This window comes from Falco biarmicus, chromosome 3, assembly GCF_023638135.1.
Source record: "Falco biarmicus isolate bFalBia1 chromosome 3, bFalBia1.pri, whole genome shotgun sequence".
Lineage (NCBI taxonomy): Eukaryota > Metazoa > Chordata > Aves > Falconiformes > Falconidae > Falco > Falco biarmicus.
In genome coordinates this window covers 11,928,055-11,946,397 of record NC_079290.1, presented here as the reverse complement: position 1 = coordinate 11,946,397, position 18,343 = coordinate 11,928,055, and the positions used below count along the sequence as shown (strand labels likewise).

General features: G+C 41.6%; 1 protein-coding gene across 1 annotated transcript in view; it reads right to left on the bottom strand.

Moving 5' to 3' along the window:
• Positions 1-18,343, bottom strand: part of ANKH (ANKH inorganic pyrophosphate transport regulator) — a 111,127-nt gene that overhangs the window by 36,248 nt on the left and 56,536 nt on the right. Inside the window, exons 2-5 of the mRNA XM_056331285.1 lie at positions 12,459-12,675; positions 4,047-4,165; positions 2,841-2,924; positions 133-303 (exon numbers count right to left, since the gene is read on the bottom strand). Of these exons, the coding sequence (XP_056187260.1) occupies positions 133-303; positions 2,841-2,924; positions 4,047-4,165; positions 12,459-12,675 (591 nt within the window). The remainder of the gene's footprint in view (positions 1-132; positions 304-2,840; positions 2,925-4,046; positions 4,166-12,458; positions 12,676-18,343) is intronic.

The window sequence follows — 18,343 nt, the reverse complement described above, 5'->3', positions numbered from 1 at the left end:
AAGCGAAAATGTTTTTTCCTGCAGAATAGAGAGAGGAGGCCCTTCATGCACAGTAATTTAATACAGTTTTATAACACAAAAAGCAACTTTAAGATTATTGAATTTGAAAAAGCACGAAGTATTAAGACATACCCCCATTTCAGGCCCACTTCTGTCAGGAATTACATCATGTATGTTCCTGTAGTATCCGAGGCATAATGTGGTACATCGGACAAGTGCTCCCATGTATAAGGACAAGATTGGGATCAAGAGAGGCTCCCTGCACTCCAAGTGACTGTGAAGCAAAATGGCTACAAAAACAACCTGTAGGACAAACAAATAAATGATCAGTAGTTTGTGTGTTTCTTAGGACCAATATATCTCCTGTCTGACTCCAAGCTAGTCCGTCTGAACAACCGACCATGTGTGACTACATTATCTATCTGACTTTGAGTTTGTGGCATTTGAAACTTTAGTCAGGACCCCCCCTGCAATTGGTCACACAAATGAGAAAAACAAGAGTTAACATCATACAGAAGCTCTATTAAAAAAAAATAAATTGAAGATATGGGCAGGTGTCAGACTAGGAGCCATATATAGGAGAAGGTTAGCATGACAATCTGGCAAGGTTTCACAGCAAGCATGTGGCTGAGTGTCACCCCTCCCAGGAGAACGTGCCTATTCTGATATACACTGAGGCTGCAGACATGCTTCTACGGTCAGCTTCTAAAGTCCTACTTTTTTTTTGGGGGGGGGGGGCGGGGGGGGTGGGGGGTGGTGGGGGTAGGCCAGTGGCAATTAAAAAGCCAGATGTTTTCAAGTATTCACTTCAGCATTTAGAAGCAGGAAGTGTTATGTCATCCTAATTTTCTACTTTTCTGAGTGAAATTTCAGTATTTCGTCATAGTCTCTTCAGCTGGGTGCCACATTGATGTAAATGAAATGGAAACTTTTGGGCTACCAAACAACTTGTAATTCAGTCTAGTAAGATTAAATGTTCAATCCAGAAAATGCAAAGCACATGATTAATATGCTATTATTCTCTTCATTAACTACAGAGCTGATGGCATGCCTGTTACATTCCAAACATCTCTGGATGGGGAGCACAACTCAAAAGCCAACTGCGAGCTGGTGCGGTGAACAGCAAAATCGAAGACAACCCAGCTAGGACATGCTGGCCTTCAAGTGAGTCACAAAAACCACAAAACACATTGTTCAGGGGCACGTTCTCCTCTTCATTGCTAGAGCTCGAGAAACACTTAAGAAAAATCACAGTGTGCAAATGTTTATTAGGCAAGCCACACTGCTTATAAGGGTTTGCAAAACTGCTCTTTTGAACCCTCTTTGGCAACAAAAGAATCTTCAGTAAACAGAAGCAGTCACAAGAAGTTTGTATATGAAGCTACCGATGGAGAATTAGCTACTACCAGCGCACCTATTGCTTGTGTAGTGAGCAGATGTAGGTGTAGAGAGTTCTGGGGTATGGAAAGTCACAACTTTTTGTCTTCCAGATTTGCTCTTGCTCTGTGCAATATTTTGTTGAGAGAAGATGACAGGTGTCCTACTCTTCACAATCCTGGCACCCCACTCACCAACCATTGTGGAAAGGGCATGTGTATCATGGCCAAAATAAGAATTTGTTTCTGTATTTAGCTGTATATGATCTGACATGCAGCTAGGGCTAGCAAACTTTGTAGGTCACATCAGAACGAGAGCAGATCCTGAGGGTTAAGGTCATTTACAGTAATTGGTGTTATCTTCAGGGATTTAGTGCAGTACTGTAGAGAGGCAGGCCTGCCAAACACAGAACAGCAGCTGACTGAATGGTTCAACCTGCTTTATGGTTTACTCATATTTAGTGGGAGGAAAATGCTATGGAAAATTGAACTAAGTGCTGCTGACTTCATATTTCCTTTGATGATGTACTGTTATTACTGTCTTTCTTACCCAGTCATTACACCATTCAGCTGGTAATGGGACAGTACACAACTGTTTTACAAGTGCTGGACTCTCCATTTCGTAATATTTTTATATATGCTTTAAAAAGAGGGCTGTATATTGGTTCTCAATATAAATGCCACAACACTGGCCACCAGCAATGTGTATTAATGTTGTTTTTTAAGTGTGTCTAGTACAAAGCAATAGGATAGTTAACACCCCTCTTGTAAATGAAAGTTCAAACAACATTTGGTCTTTTCTGTATCACCCAGGGGCTACCACACAGATAGATCCCTTGTGCTGCAGTTCTCAGCCTTCACCCTTTGAACCAGTAAGAAGAACAGTGGCATACTGGCACTCAGAAGATGGCTTACACTACTGGATTTCACTGGATTAGACAGCATGTGCAAAACTGACAGGTGAACTGGAGAATCAGGCCTTCACTTCTCCACCTACAAGCCCCACGCAGGATTTCAGTGCAACTGTGCGAAGCATGGGGGAGAATGCGCAGGAGGGAGAAAGGTCTCTCTGTCAGCCTCAGAACTGGTAGCAGCATTTGGTCCCTTTGCCTGATCTTTCTTTTTCCCAGCTGTACACATGTATATATAACTTGTTTCTCAGCCATTCTGAAACAAGGTTGTGGAGGTGCTGGAAGACATGGCCCTAGCTCAAACAATCCTGATTCTCTTCTCCTGACATTGGTTTGGGACTGACTTGATTCAGTCGGCTGAGTCCAGCCTAAACCACAACAGTCAGTAAACAGCCTCCACACAACAGGGATCAGCCAGTGAACAGCACACAGAATCACTTCCACTAGTGTGTTCATGACAGAGAGAGAAGACAGTCTCTGTGCAGGAGTTCCTGCTTAGTAAAGCATCTAGCCCATAGCACAATGGAAACTGACTGCTAAGGGGAGTCATTACCTGAGCTATGACATCTGAGATGGAGGCACATCCCACTAGGAAACTGTACTTGTGTTTCAGCAGAATTCCAGCATGGGTCCATGCCTGAAAAAAGGGAGAGAAGAGTTTGGGAAGTGATTGTGATATTTGTGGTCCAGAATGGTGTTTTGTGCTTACACTGTACACAAGCAACTTGCAAAGCTCCTTTGTACCAGCAATACCTGGTGTGAACCTGGGCAAATGTTAAGCCAGTAATGCAGAGAATGCACTGCTGCATTCAGTTCTTCATTGCCAGGGCTGACAGGGAGAATGGGAATTTTATAGACTGTATAAACATTTCTGAGCAGATCTAATATGAAACTGCCCTTTCTTCATAAAACAGATGCTACACGGGATGGATTATCACACTAAATAATCCGAGAGAAAAAATGTTTATTCTCATTCACCAGCTGGACGCACATTTGAAGCATAATATTCATTGGCCCACTGAGTTATAGTCAGTCCTGTCTGGAAAATAAAACTTAATGTTCCAACTTCTTTTTATTGTCAGCTACTGTTTCAAGCAAAAGTGGTAGAAAAAGTGGTGGAGGCATGCCATGAGAAGGTTATCCTTTACCAGTTTTACACAGAAGTAGAGGCATTAAAGACAGCTTCCATATTTTTATGTTGTGCAGGCCACAGGCAGTAAGTCTGGTGAACTGGGAAGCAGCAGCCCACCCCATGTGTGGCTCTCTTGCCCAAGCATTTGAGATATACTGGACTTAGCTGTGCTTGTAAAAATTCCTGGTAAGAAATATCTTTTGAACAAATTTGCTTTGGGAAAACATTGAGCTTATTCCTTGTGAGGTCTGCAAGTGATCTGGGAATGCACGGCAAATCCAACTCTCTCACTACAAACTGGAATGAGAGGACACATACAGACAACCAGTGCAGCTCATCACAAGATGACCGGTGCTTTCCAGCATGCACATACAGCAACTGTAACAAGGCAACTGAGGTTCTTTTACATTTGTCATGATCTCTGGATATTCAAAGTCCACCCAGATGCTTTTTCCAGGTAGCAGGAGATGATGCGTCCAGGTATATCCAGAGCTACTGCTTGCAAAGGACATACTTTCCTTCTGCACACCTTGAGTTTCCCACCAGGTAACAGACTTTGTGAACTAAAGCCATCAAAGAAAAAAAATAACATAAATATTAAAAATCAGTTCTGAATGAGGCACTCACCATGGCATCCATAAAAGGGAAGGCAGCAAGATAAAGGAAGGCCCTCCGAGTTTTACTTCCCACTGATTCATCCACATGATGCAGCTTATTAATAATGTAATACCCCAAATCACTATATGCTGTAGAGACACAAGAATAGAAGTGAATAGTAAAGGTTACATATGGACTCTGGGTGACACACTCAGAAGTACCTGAAAGCCTGTGATGCCTAGGAGCTCAGACATGCATCTACTTAGCAAACAGCTGCAGGGGCCTTAGGATATTAGAGCCTCACCAGCTGCTGCTCATGACTAAGGAGTGCTCTCATGGTTCTTTTGCAAGTAACCTTTGGCAGAGGAGTGGTAACAAATGGCTGGGTTGGGAGATGGGTAGAGTAAGTGCCAAATCTGTTTGCTAAATGAACACATGGGTACTCCAGAAAATCTACTGCTCTTTCATTAACTCAAGGCTCTTTGTTAGAAAAGCTGTTTTACACCAGGCATTGTGTATTTCATGGGATGTAGTACCTTATAAATGCTGAAACTATTTATTATCATCACATTCTCATGACATTACCTGTAAACCTTTCCAAAGCTGTAAAAAGGATACTATGAATTGCAAAAGCATGCAACAAATCACATTCATTATGCTTCTCCCTTACTTCGCCTAATGATCACCTCTGCTGGGACCTGTCAGGGCGCTGCACCCTTCACTGCACAGTCTCTGGGCAGCCTCCACCAGCCTTAGTTTCCTTCCTTATTTAGCTAAAGCTGGCATCTCAGGAGCCACAAGTTGGAAAACGGCACCACTGGAAATCAGGGGGTTGCCACTTCCGATGGACAGCATGCAATTTCACTGTCCTGTTTCAAGCCAAGATAGGAATTTTCACTGTTGGGCAACACACTTCTTGCCAAGCCTCTCTTCCCAAGGTATTGGGTTGAAGACCACATAAATACAGGGACTCACCACACAGTTCTCTAAAGAATGGCTTATGTCTCTGTTAGTACCCATGTTATCCAGCTGTTTTAATAACCCCAGAGTCCTCTGAAAGAGCAGGAATAAGGAAGAGCTAGCTACGATTGGGGTCTCTGAATTATGGGGATTTACATAATATGCACACTTAAATAATCCAAATAGTTTTTAACCTTTCATAAACTATGTTCTAGACCTGCATACTATTACTTAGTTTCCTCTATACACTTGTAATAGCTGTTAAAAGAACTACTAAGTTGTAAAGTCAACCTCCCAACACGAGTAATGGCAGAATTACTTGTGCCTGGGGAATCGTACCTCAGTTCTCTTCCACTCACGTCTTTTCTAAAATAATTATTGCAAATGTGAACATCTATATGATTTCCCCTTTATAACAACTCTATTATCATTGTACAGATCTTCATATACGGTATTTTAGGAAAGTTATCCTTTTCATGCATGCAGGTCACATAATCAGATTGACAAATGCAACACGAGTCATCCAATTCCATCTTTTTAGCCTAAAACCCTCTCTCATAACTTAAGAACAGTGTTTGGAAACAATTACAGAATCATATGAGTTATCAGTGTTTCGTGATGGCTTAGGGATACAGCAGCTAAATGGTTAACAGGACTGAAAAGACTTTTTCAGTCTGAACACCACAGTGTAAACAAGGTTGTAAAACTAGCAGTGGGAACAGGCAAGAGCCTCATTCCGGACAACCAGGACTGCCCCAAAGATGCTAAAATGTTAAAAACTCCCCCTTTGCCTATGCTGGTCCCCAGCTACATATCTTTCATCTGAGCCATAAGTGTTACTGTCGCAGTCTCCTAGTTCACCCAGCAATCCCCAGGTTGCTTAGCCATCCTCTTGAGGCACTCCCCAGCCTTGTTTCCTTTTGAAGGGAGTTAGGCAAGAAACTTAAACCAGGACTCCAACCTTTCCTCAGTTCAGGCAGGCCAGTTTAGTTCTTTCAGCGTTCCTGTGCTTCCTGCAATCCAGTCACACATCAAGCACAGCCTCTTTTTGTTTTTGTAGGAATACCCATACACCGTTTTCACTAGTATTTTGAAAACTCTGTTATGCATGGATTTTTTTTTTGGTGTTAAGTCCTCATGGAAAACTGTCTTTATGGCAGGGCGGTACACAGATGTTCCTGAATCAACATTACTTGAATAAGGAGAAGTTGTTTGGAAGGCACACGAGGCAAACCACCTGTGAGGGTCAGATTCACTGAGTTGTCTGTTAGGTTCCATTGAAGTTGCTTTACACTTCTTCTATACAAAAACTTTAAAAATGCTGCAGGAAACACACCAGCCTTATCCCCCACATGGGGACTAATAGCATCAGAGTCCAGGTGCTGAGGAACCTGCTTCTGTGGAGGGCCCTCCACCAGCAGCGCGGTGCTGGGAAGACAGCACGCCGCAGCAGTCACCCTCCATGCTCTCCATGCACTTCACCTGCTTGGCTTCACCTGCTTTAAATAAGACTTTGAAAGTGTTTAAAAAGTGAGTAATAAGCAACTTTTTTGGCTCTAAAAGCCACTGAGATGGTGGGGTTTTTTTGTTCGTTTGTTTGGTTTTTTTTAAGTTTACTAGCACAGAAAAATTCACAGAATCAGAGGGGTCAGAGGCTGATGACTCACTTCTAGGAACAGACAGTTCACCACAGGGCTGTAGTTCATTAGCAGGGCACTCTCAAGGGGCTTATACCACCCCAGCCCACAGTACCACAGTTGTAAGATTTCTAGTGATATCAGCACTGTGGTCTGTATGCTTTAAGATTTTTTTTCTCTCTCCCATCCAAAACCAAAAAAGTCTAACTGCACTTTTAAAATGTGGTTGTGATTTTAAAATTGTAATGGCTAAGCCTAAAAGCTAGTTTTAAAATAGTCAACCATTCCACATGTCAGTGAAAGCACACAATCGCTTCTGCTGATGTCCATGAATGTTTCCATCCTCAGAAAGAAGGACTCAGCAAGCTGAGATTTACTGACAAATACACAGACATGTGTCCCTGAGCTGTGAATAAAGCAATTGCTGATGCAATTAGAACTTAACCTTGGCCAACCTTACAAACTTATTATGAAGCATGGTAGAAAATTAATAACACAGACAACAGAGCTGAAGAGTATTGCATGAATGTAAAGCAGATGGCTCTTCCCATTCCTTGCATCATTTCAACCAAAACAGAGAAGTCCAACTCCAAGACAAGCTGCCTGTTTGTCTCCTCTAATACCTCATTTATTTTGATGTCTACAGATTAGTTTTGCTACAGAATTTAAGCAGGAATTCTTGCTGTTGGCTTTTGCACTTGAGTTTTAAGGCCCAAGAGCTTAAGAAATGACACTCAAAACTGCATACCTAATTGGATCTCCCCTTCCCTACACTGATTTCCCTAACAAGCCAACTACTACCACATAAACTCCAGATGTTCTTAAAACAACTGAACACACTCTTAATGATGCCAGAGTCTCAAGCAAATAGCTGTACCATAGCCATTTTGGAGCTGTCTTCTACCCAGCATGTTATACTCATATCATAAAGAAAACATAAAGAAACCCTCACAGGAAGCAATACCATTTACTTCTAAACACAGAACTACATATGTAAATATTAGCTTTACTGCAGGAAAAAAAAAATAATCCAAAAATGTTTTTGGGTTAAATTTTGTTCTTTTTAGATGCATTCCAGTTTCATACTTCACTGCTAGTTTTAAAAATGAACTTGGAGACTTGAGAAGTAAAAATCTATTCTGGTGCTCTTCAGAATGATGGCTCACATGGCCAAAACTGGTGCTGGTCACGAGTTTGCTCAGCTAAGTGATTTGGGCAGATGGGAAAATGCCAATTTGAAAAAATAAATAAAATAATCTCAATGGCAAATCTTCATTTAGAGATGGGCACAGGGTACATAGATTTCTTTATGTCTTCAATTAGCCTGACTTAAAGCAGAAGCAAAAGCCTGTGTCCCCCTTGTGAAAGCCCAGATGATCAGTGTTTTAGGCTTTGTGACTTTTTTGCTCATAGTAATACATGAATTCAAAAAACCCCAACAGCTTAGGAGCATCTCAATGCAGACTGATTACTGCAATCATCTTTTTCTGTGCTCAGCTCTAGTTCCAAAATCGCATTAGCTTATTCTCCCAAATACATCAATGACTGTTGGTCTCTGAAATACCTTTAGGTAGGCCATCATCTCATAAATCTCAAAATTAGCCTGTTTTAACTAAAAATTGATCATTGCTATCCTAAATTCCAAAAATGCTTCAGTCATAGGCTTTCTTCCTTCTTCCTTTGCCTTGAATACCTTGCTGATAATAAACTGCTCCTGCTGTGGGAGAAAGATTGGGACAGCTGGGTTTGCACGTTACTGCTTTAGCAACGGCCATCTGAAGATGCTGAAGCAGGATGCATTTTTAATGAATAATATTTTATCATCTTTTAGAAAGAAAGAAAAAAAAGCAAGCCTGGATTATATTCTGATTTGTATTCATGTGCTATCATCTTTTTCCAGGGCAAAATGTTGAGTACAAGCCAGTACAGCGGGCACATCATAACAAGACTGACTGGAAAAAAACCCCTCAGATTGTCACAAACCACTCTGTAACTCCTAGTCTCTAGAAAATTCCAGTAATGAAAATTCCATGCTGGAAGTGGTGGGATTACACCTGTCTCACTCCGTATGCAGGTCTTTTATGCAACGCAGTGACTATGCATGTGGGAAGTTCGAAAGAATCAGCGGAATTATTAGCAACTGCTAAATTTTTGCCCTGTGCAATATGTGCAGGGAGTGGCCCATGCCCACTAGTCTGTCAGTAATAAACTGGCACAAAACAAATCACTCGCATGTCTTGACCATCCAGTCTGCTACTGGATGTAGTTGGAGTAGCCAGTTGCCTGGCTACTGAAGTTCCAACATTTTTTCCCTGGTGATGGCAAATGATCACTCATGTAGTTTTTAATCAGATGTAGTGGGCACCAGTTAAGGAGCTCTCCTTAAACAAAGAGGATGTTTCCCCAAAGTAACTTCTGCCTTGTCATTTCCAGAACCTCAGAGAGCTGTGGAAAGGAATATTAATATGCAAAAGGAAATAAACTTTCTCGGTATACTATTTCTCAGTAAACTAGTGAAAGGCTGAATAATTCTGTTCTATTGCCAAAGAAAATGTGCACGTCTTTCATGACACTGGTGTTAAAAGGACCCACTTAGTATGGAGGGCTTATCAGCAACACCATGAAATGCATTATGTTAGCATAATGTTATATAAATTATTTTTCTCTGTCAAGCTGGCAATTTAGTAAGATGTCAAAAATACGCACAGAGAGGCTTAGCATCTTGAATCCCTTCTCTTACAGCCCAATATTCCCACCAAAAGCCAATCTGTGAAATAACATGATGCTTTATACCCTGGCTACATAGGAAACCACCAACAGGAAACCCTAACTGGTGGCAGTAGCTGCCCCCAAAATAGCATAAGGGAAGGAAGGCAACATACTATCTTGTATTTCCAGATTGCAACTGAAACAGAAAATCCAGGAATACTGTACTGACCGACGTTTGCAGCAGCATTATCAGTGGGACGTGAATATGGTTTCAAATCTCTATAGTCAAGGTCAACTTATTTCTTGGTTCTTACTGCTACCTGTACAGGAGTGCGATAAGAACTGTTGGTGAGGACTCTGCGGACATTCATGGGAATGTGCGTGGGGGCGATGACTTGGGGACCCAGAGCTTGCAACTGTGAGTTAGAGTGGTTTGGCTCAGCCAGTCACTTCCGCGGATGACTGCATTAGCTCTGGTGGGGTAGCAGTAGCGGGGAGCTGGTGCTGAAGCAATGAAGTGTGAGTCAGGTGGGTGAAACGGTCTGTTTTGATGTTTTAAACAAGCAGAGGCTGCTGTTTGTGAGGAGCTGTGTCTGCAGACTGCAAATAGTCTCTATCACAGTTAGAAATGTGGTGATTCATTGTGGTCACTGTGTACTCCTTATTTCACTGGGCTTTTTGTTCCCTGTTCCTTCCTGGGCTTTGACAGTCATGTCATCTTCCTTAGCCCCATACACGTGGCATGTGGAAGAAATTCAGTCCTCTGAGTGCTGTTTCTTTCTCTTTTTCATCTGCTGAGCATCAGTAACCTGCATTTGTCTCCTGTAGATAGCCTGTCACAGGCTTACAGCTGCTGGGGAGTAGCTGCAGGTCCTAGGACACTGCCTGTCTGTCACTGGACTCCTCTTCCTCCTGCTAGGCAGGTTGTGCACCTGTGGGCCAGAGAAGAATAATTGGGATTTAAAACAGGTTCAAAGGAAACTTGGAACATAAAACTTGGCAACATTACCCAGGCAATTGGTGCTAGAATCTGACTAACTCCATCATCTCAGGCACTCTGCCAGTCTCTGCTGTGGCCTTTGCATATTTTCAGGCATAGACAAGTTAAAATACTAAAAAATATTTTGCAGTCTGCCATCATAAGCAGCTGAAAGATTGTGTGAAGCCCTTTAATTGGGGACTGTAAAGTATGGTGAGTACAGCTTGCTTTCTTCTTCCACCCTCCTCCCTGCCCCATTATCTGCAGAGAGGGCATTTCAGAGGTTCTGAACTCATCAGGGATTTACTTCCAGGCAAAGGAAAGAACCTTATCTGGCATGCTTTGCAATGGTTGTCCCAGACACTTCCCTATAAGAAGTCCCACATGGAAAATTTAGCTATGTATTTCACCTGGAAATTTGATAGTTATACTTCAACTTTTTCTTAAAATCTATTGTAGCTTAAAATAAAATATTGGATGACTAGAAAATATTTATTTATCCAGCTGGCAAAGCCAAAAACTTTGACCAGCATTGGCAGGAAAACAAGTGAGCAACTAGAAGAGCAGCTCTGGGCGCTGAAGAAATATTCCAAGCAAAGACATGGAGAGCCAAACATACAAACAGCCCAAAGTTTACAATACCGACTCAATAAAGCAGCCTCATCTGTAAACATATTGAGGAAGTGACCAATCCATACCACTGAATTAAATTAACTTGAACGCATGGATTCAGCTTCTAAAATTAGCAACAGCTTATCCCTGGCACAGAGCTGCCACGGCTAGTGAGCCATTACAAAAAGCATTTATTATGACCATAACATGGGGTAAAAGTAAACAGCACAGGGCTGCCATATCAGCGGTGGGATGAGACATGATGGTCAAACACACTGGAGTGCTTGGGAGGCACATGAAGCTGGTACATACAGCTGGCAGGCTGTTAAAGGATAAAAGCAGGGGCCATTCGTATTTACCATCTGGCTCTTGTACCCACTTGGGCAGGAACTGAAATAGTCTCTTCTATTCTATTCTATTCTGTTCTGTTCTGTTCTATTCTATATGCTGAGCAGCAGCACATGCTGCTCTTAAGATACTAACAACTGATAATGAATGATGCCTCACTTCCAGGCCACACTGTAATTTCGCAATTCTGGATACTGCCATCACACTCTCATTTCCCATCCTTCTGTGATGGAATGACATCCTACTGCTCGTCATCTTATTCAGCCCTATTGCCTGTCAAGCCTCCTTAGGCTATTGCATTATCTCCCTCCTCCCAACCCTTATAGACCTCCTAGCTTTCAGGATTTTACCTGTTGAAAGCAATGCACTCGCTGCTTCTTCCTCCAGCGTCCCTCCTTGCTGGGGTCCACAGGTTTTGACTCTGTAGAATGAGCCAGAAGGAGCGGAGAATCTGGTGCAGTTCTTGGAGAGGATGAAGTTAGTCTTCTGGGTCACATGGCTTTTTATTGCTGTGGCTGATGCTTGGGCTGATATCCCATTTCTTCATGTCTCAGAAACCGGCAAATCCTGTGACTGCGTTACTTATGTGCAGTTCATATCTGCTTATGTATTTTATTTGTTTCAGAGTACACTCAAGGAGCTGGTCTCAGTCTGGCATAAAGTCCTCTTGGTAACTACTTCTTCTCTTACAGATTGATTATTCAGCAGAAGTGGATGATGACTAGCACTAGCAGAGAGTAATACTCGATATTCTAATGAGAATACTGGCACCTACTTGCTTAGAGTTTTTTACCATGAGGTAAGTAGCAAAGGGATAGGTACAGAGGGAGTACACCAACAATGCCACCATGTTCTGACGAACAGCCCTAACAGACCTAACAGTAAGACTGATCTATCAGCTTCATGCAACCTGTCAACCTTGGCAAAGTTTTGCTCACACACCTGACTGAAAGAGATGAGCAGCACATTTTGCTGCCAGGGAAGAGAGCCCTGGGTGTGGAACCTGCCACTTAATAACCTGTTTGAAAAGTAATAAAAATTGCGTGGATGGGCACAAAACCAGCCCAAGAGACTTAATCTCTTTTGCACCTCCTGTTGCACTTACAAATGAAATCTTAAGCCTACAGATTAATCAGTTTGAAGAACAGGCAAGGGAAGAAAATTAAGACATACTAATTAGATGTGAAGTGACCTTACCTATTAAGGTATGAAATACAGCAGCTACTGCGCCAGCCACAACCATGCACAAAACTGCTTTGGTCCTGTCTCTCTTGCTGTTCACAAACACCAGACCTACATTTTTGAAGTCACTCATTGGACCCGTGAAGAACTTCATCAGGGAGTACGCCAGCCCATAGCTGGCCAGCATTTCCACAGCATCTTCCTTGACAGCAGCGATACCCCTATTCAAGGCCTGTGGAAACACAGAAACAACAAACAATGTAGGACATGTGGAAGCGTACCGAACCCAATCTTCTGCAGCTGGTTTCTGAAGGAACAAGCAAGTTCAGCTCTCAGTGTTTTCACCCCTAGCTGGATTTATTTCTTTGGATTCAGCAGTAGTAACTTGTGACACGGCAACTTCACAGTTTCATATGGACAGTAAATTCAAGTAAAGCAGACTTGAAGATAAGGTAAATACCTATTTCTAAAGTATATAATGGAACTCCGGCTACACCCAAACTCAGTGTCTTCCCTTTTTAGAGTAATTTTATGACCTGCTAACAATCATGGACGACACAAGACCATTTAAATGCCTCTTTGAGGCCTCAGGCCTGAATTGAACAAGACATAGCCCTTGGAGGCCATCTTTATGGGTAAAAACTCTTGACATTATCACATGCTGAAAGTTCAGGAGATCAAACTTTTTTTCAGCGTAATGAGCTTCACTACATCCTATGTAAATGTTGTGAATAGCTTATATTGTCCTATGACATTTATTATGAAACTAGGCCAAATATGCAAGTGACTAAATGTAACTGTTCTTTCATGTATTTCACAAGGTTCTGATGCTATATTCATTTATACCTCCCTACGGCATATTTAAAAGGAAATACAGCACATGTATTTCAAGACATACTCAGGTTCAACTAACCTATTAATTCATTCTAGGTCCATATTTAGGAAATCATGAATCATTGAGAATTAGACAGATTATTTTTATAACTAAGGTGAACCAGAGCAAAAATGTGTAACAAAGCTTCAGATTCCAGCTTGCACCAAAATGCTTCTAAAATACTGAATAAAAAAGACAGAAGGATAAAATTTATCTGCAGTGTGACAGCATCAATCATCTGGTACACCCAGAAAACTGCTAAACCAAGATTTGATTCAAAAAGCATGAAGGATGAAACACGACTTGTTTTCACAAGTATTTAGTTCCTATGGGTTACAGCTGATGTGTGGTGACAGGACCATGGCAAGAGGGCCAGCTAGGAACATCTCGCCAACCCACCTTCCAAACCAGAGTCTATCCACTTACACAGCAGCTCTAATACCACTTTTCCTGAATGAACAAACCAGGCAGAGTATCATCAGGTAACTGTGGTGAAGTCCTTCCATTTCAAATGCAAGCATAGCCTGTTTTTTGCAGTCTTTTGACTTTATTTTTCCCCCTTCCAAAGACCATATAAGCAAGCAACTCCCCTGACTTCAAAAGAGACCGCATTCCCATAGCAGAAATGAGCATTTTTTCCTACTGTTCTTTTCCACTCTTTCTGTCAGATGTGCTTTGTTTTTGAAACTAAAGCTGCACTGTCAACACAGGAAAAAGCTGTAGAAAATACCAACTTCTCCATCCTTCATATCTGCCCAATCTCTCTCTCGCAATGTGCTCTGACCTGAACACTTTAGGTTCCAAATGTTTTCAACTGTCCTGCTCCAGTTTGTCCCTTGCTGAAAATACCATGTGTTAGGTATGGAGGATCTGTATCTGCCTTATGCAATCTTTTCTGGGGTACAGATAATTCCATCTATTTCATCGATAAGAGTTCAAATTATATTTAATCTGCAAATGCCAAAACCACTAGTGGGTGCACAAAACTGTACTCAAACAATTCATGGAGAAGACTGGCCTCTGAATTGAATAATCAAGTTTAGCTGTCTTTTGTGATGACGCATGCGATGAATGTTGTAATTGATATCAAGGTGTATACAGAGTTTTAATCTTTTCATTTAAACTTCCTAAAGATGCTGAATCTCCCTTTTGCTGTTGCCAGTAATAGGCAAATAGCCTTAGATTATGCCATATAAAGGGTTCCTTGATCATGGCTCTTCCCCCCTCTTTTATTTTGTCAACAGTGAAATATTTATGGCAGATTCAATTTAAAGAGAAACAGCTAACCAATTTCAGGTAGTCTGGTTTAAAAGCTCCTTGTCACATGTAAAAAGCTGATTTATTTCCACCACAAGTTTCACAAGCGCAAGTGCTTCCTTCCTGGGTTGGACAACTACTGAATACCAGAGTGTGTGCAGGACGGTAATCTGCTTCTGACAAGGTTCCCCAGATAAACAGCGTCTTTAAGAATCACACTCTGTCAAGAAGCACAGCACTATGATCTCTCTGCAGAGAAACAAATCCTTGCTGAGCACAGTCCTCAAGCCAGTGAAAATAGCTCCATGTGAATTTGGCCCCAGGGTAACTAAGTTTTCCACCTAAGTAGGACAGATGGAAAGACTCGATTACTCCTCTTTCTCTCCCTGTCTGGATTTACAGGCTGATTTTTGATCCCTTTTGTATGAACAAGTAACAGACAAGTAGATACTTGTGAGTAGTCTTCCCCAGAGACACACTTTGTACCAGGTAAGGTAAACCGGCAAAATCCAAAAGGGACTTTTTTAAAGAGATACGCTGCCATTAATTTATACTCCTGTGGAACAGTTGGCTAACAAGATGAAGTAATATAGAGGCTAGTCCTGAAAAAGCAATTGTCCTAAATGCTTCTTTGGAAAGATCCTTTGGAAATGAACAGTCAATAGGACCGTGTACAGAGGGTTTAACTTCTGTAGCTTCCTTTTTCCTTTTTCACTTTAAGATGACAATGCAAAAGGTTCTTTATCCTCAACTTCCAAACACTGTATGAGACCATGTTTACCTCTTCTATTCCATGTACCTTAGAATATTTTTGCTGCTAAAGCTGATGATGTCGTATTTGGTATCCTAAAATCCACAAGAAAACCAAGATACTTGATAAAGCTGCTTTGGGGTGCAATATGAAAGACACAGGCATGCCAACCATACAGTCGGTAATCTTCCAGTCTAATTTCCTGCTAGATTTCCAATTACATTTCTCATAAAGGAAAAAAAAAAAAACTAAACCAGGGCACGGTCTCAATTATTTTTATCTGACTCTATTTTGTACACTTTTTGTGTGAACAAAAATCAGTAACAAATCTTCATTAGTAGCATCTGTATTCCATGTTTGTTTCACTCAAAACAGAGCATATCTCTACAAAGATTTGTGTAGCTTGTCAACAAAACGTCACAGAACTAGGTAGTAATAATAATGACAATATTTAATACAAGAAGTTAGCCTGATCATACATATTTCTGATGTCATCCTTCTTTCAGCTGGCTTATTCACACCAAACCTCAAGGGAGAGCTAGAAATCCAGATGCTGGAATAAAGACTATTGGTGATGGCACCTTCTGCTGAGTTTTTAATGAACAACTAACCTAATACTGTAGTACGTGAAAATGTCACAGCAACTTCCTATTCATCAAACATGTTTAAAACAAAGCCACTGACATTGCTGACCTTTCTTTTAGAAATAACAGAAAAACGCACAGAATACTTCCAGGCTGAGCATGATCTGGTAGGTACATGAACAGGTTAGTTGAAGTAAGTCATATTCCTAAAACACTTCTCAAAAAGGCAGGCTCCAAGATCTACAGAACCTTCTATGCAATGTCTTCTATAACACATTATGTTAACACTAGAAAGATTAAATCTTACCTAGAGGACCTGGTAACAGCCCCTTGAGCCTTCTTTTATGAATAATTGTATGCTGTCTCTCTAATGTTGACTAAAATCAGAGAAGACTAGCACATTTAAATTCCCATCCAAAAGCTTCAATTCAGAGGAATACCAAACAATAAACTTTACGACATTTCAAGCCTGTAACCACATCTTTACAATTGGGTACTGCAGCTGGCTTTATTCTCTTAGAAGGAACATACGAGACCTCTATCGAACTTATAGGACGTGCATAATGGATGAATCCAACAAACTTTTGCGTGCAAAGGCTGCAATTTCAAAAGCAGCAGTTGTTAGAAAAATGTCAAAGGTCTAGCTTGCCCTACTTTGCATGAGCTTTCAGCACTATTCACTAATGTTGGCAGAAAAGGTTTGATTCCAATCTACAGCTACACACCTCTGTTGCCAGAAATTCAAAGTCGGTCTCTTAAGCTGGTTCTGTACAGATTGACCATTTCTTACATGATCATCCCCTCCCAGAGACTACTGGATGACTGATGCTGTATTTTGTATTGGATTATAAACACTGGATTATAAAAACATTTTTAAAAATCTACTGAGAAAGACACTTCTATTGTACACATTTTCTTCTGCTTTTAAAAAAACATTTTATTTCTTACGTACTGCTCAAAATTTCAATAGTCTTTATCTAACTAGAAGGGTGCGTTTTCTACTTAATTTGGAGTTAACTGTTGACTATGAAGTCAATATTTGTCCAGTGCCATGTGTTTCAAATAAGAGCAAGTAAAATCCAATAAATGAAATTCTTGTCAGTCCTCTGTTTTGCTTATGCTGGAAAAAACAAGACTGTGACCTAGTGGAAGCTGGCATGTTCCCATGGTTTGTTTGAAGCTGGGATTCTACCTGAGAAGTTTTAAAGTCTGTTCTAGTTGGTTATCTACCTAAGGATGACATCAAAAACCTGCTCAATTTGGCAGTAACTTGGCCATGTGCATGTTCGGTTCAGTGATCGTTTGTAATGTGTCCCCCCTTGCCCTACGTCTCTCTTCCTACCTGCCCTCCCCTAACGAAATGGAAAAGAGCCAAAGGATTCAGTTAAAGAGCAAGCTGACACAGGGGACAGTCTTTCTTCTGTGTCAAATAATCTCTCTCCTGATGATTGTTGGCTGAGTTTTCATTTACTAAATCCTGTCACATTGAAATCTTCAGTATCAAATGCTCCAGCTGGCTCTGGCTATTCTGCCTCCCCCCGTCCCCGCAGCAGAAGCTGCACTGCCAGAAGGACACCTGACAGATCCGATGCTCAGTAAGCACGGCATAATCAGACCACTGTGTCAGTGCTACCTGAGTGTTATCACATCTCTGCTTCTGGCTGGGTTTCTCGTAACGGCAGAAGCCAGTGGTGGGCAATTTGAGGGGAACAGCTACTGCTCTGACACAGGTCTGGGCAAGATTCCCATCGACATAGACATAGAAGTGGGAGAAAATGGGATGAAAATAGCTCGTGTACCTTTATTCTGGCTTAAGAAGATTGACCAAACATGATGTACGAAAAGGCAGCCCTGAAGGGTTAGGAGTCTGACCTTGTAGCCTGAACATGATGACCAAGGACTGTTCATTGTTTTGGGTCATTTTTGTTGTTTGTGGTTTGTTTTGTTTTGCAACACTTTTACCCTAATTCAGCATCTCTGATTTTGGGTCAGCATCTGTTGTAGATCATGTGTCAGATGACTGAAATGCCGCCTGAAGTCAGTTCCTATTAGCCCACTACTGCAGTATGTTATTTCCCCCTTGCTCCCTTGCTAAAGGTGCCTGTAAGTGAACCGCCAGTCCCCCTGTCCACCGTGCTGCAAATGCTCACACTGGTTCAACCCACTGAAATAACCCCAGTCCCCAGCAAGAGACCACAGCTCCAAACCCCGGTCTGAAAGAAGAAGATGCCTGTCCTGAGAGAGGGACACCTAGACGCCCCCTGGTACATGGCCTGTCTCTGGAGAGCACTCTGGGAGCTCTGTCCCTTGGAAGAGCACTAGGACTGCCCTGAAAATGACAGCTGAAGTTCTGTCTCTTGCTACTTTGTAATTCAAAAGAAACTGCAAATGCAGGGCAGGTGTCATGGTTTTACCTTAAGAAAAAATTAGCATC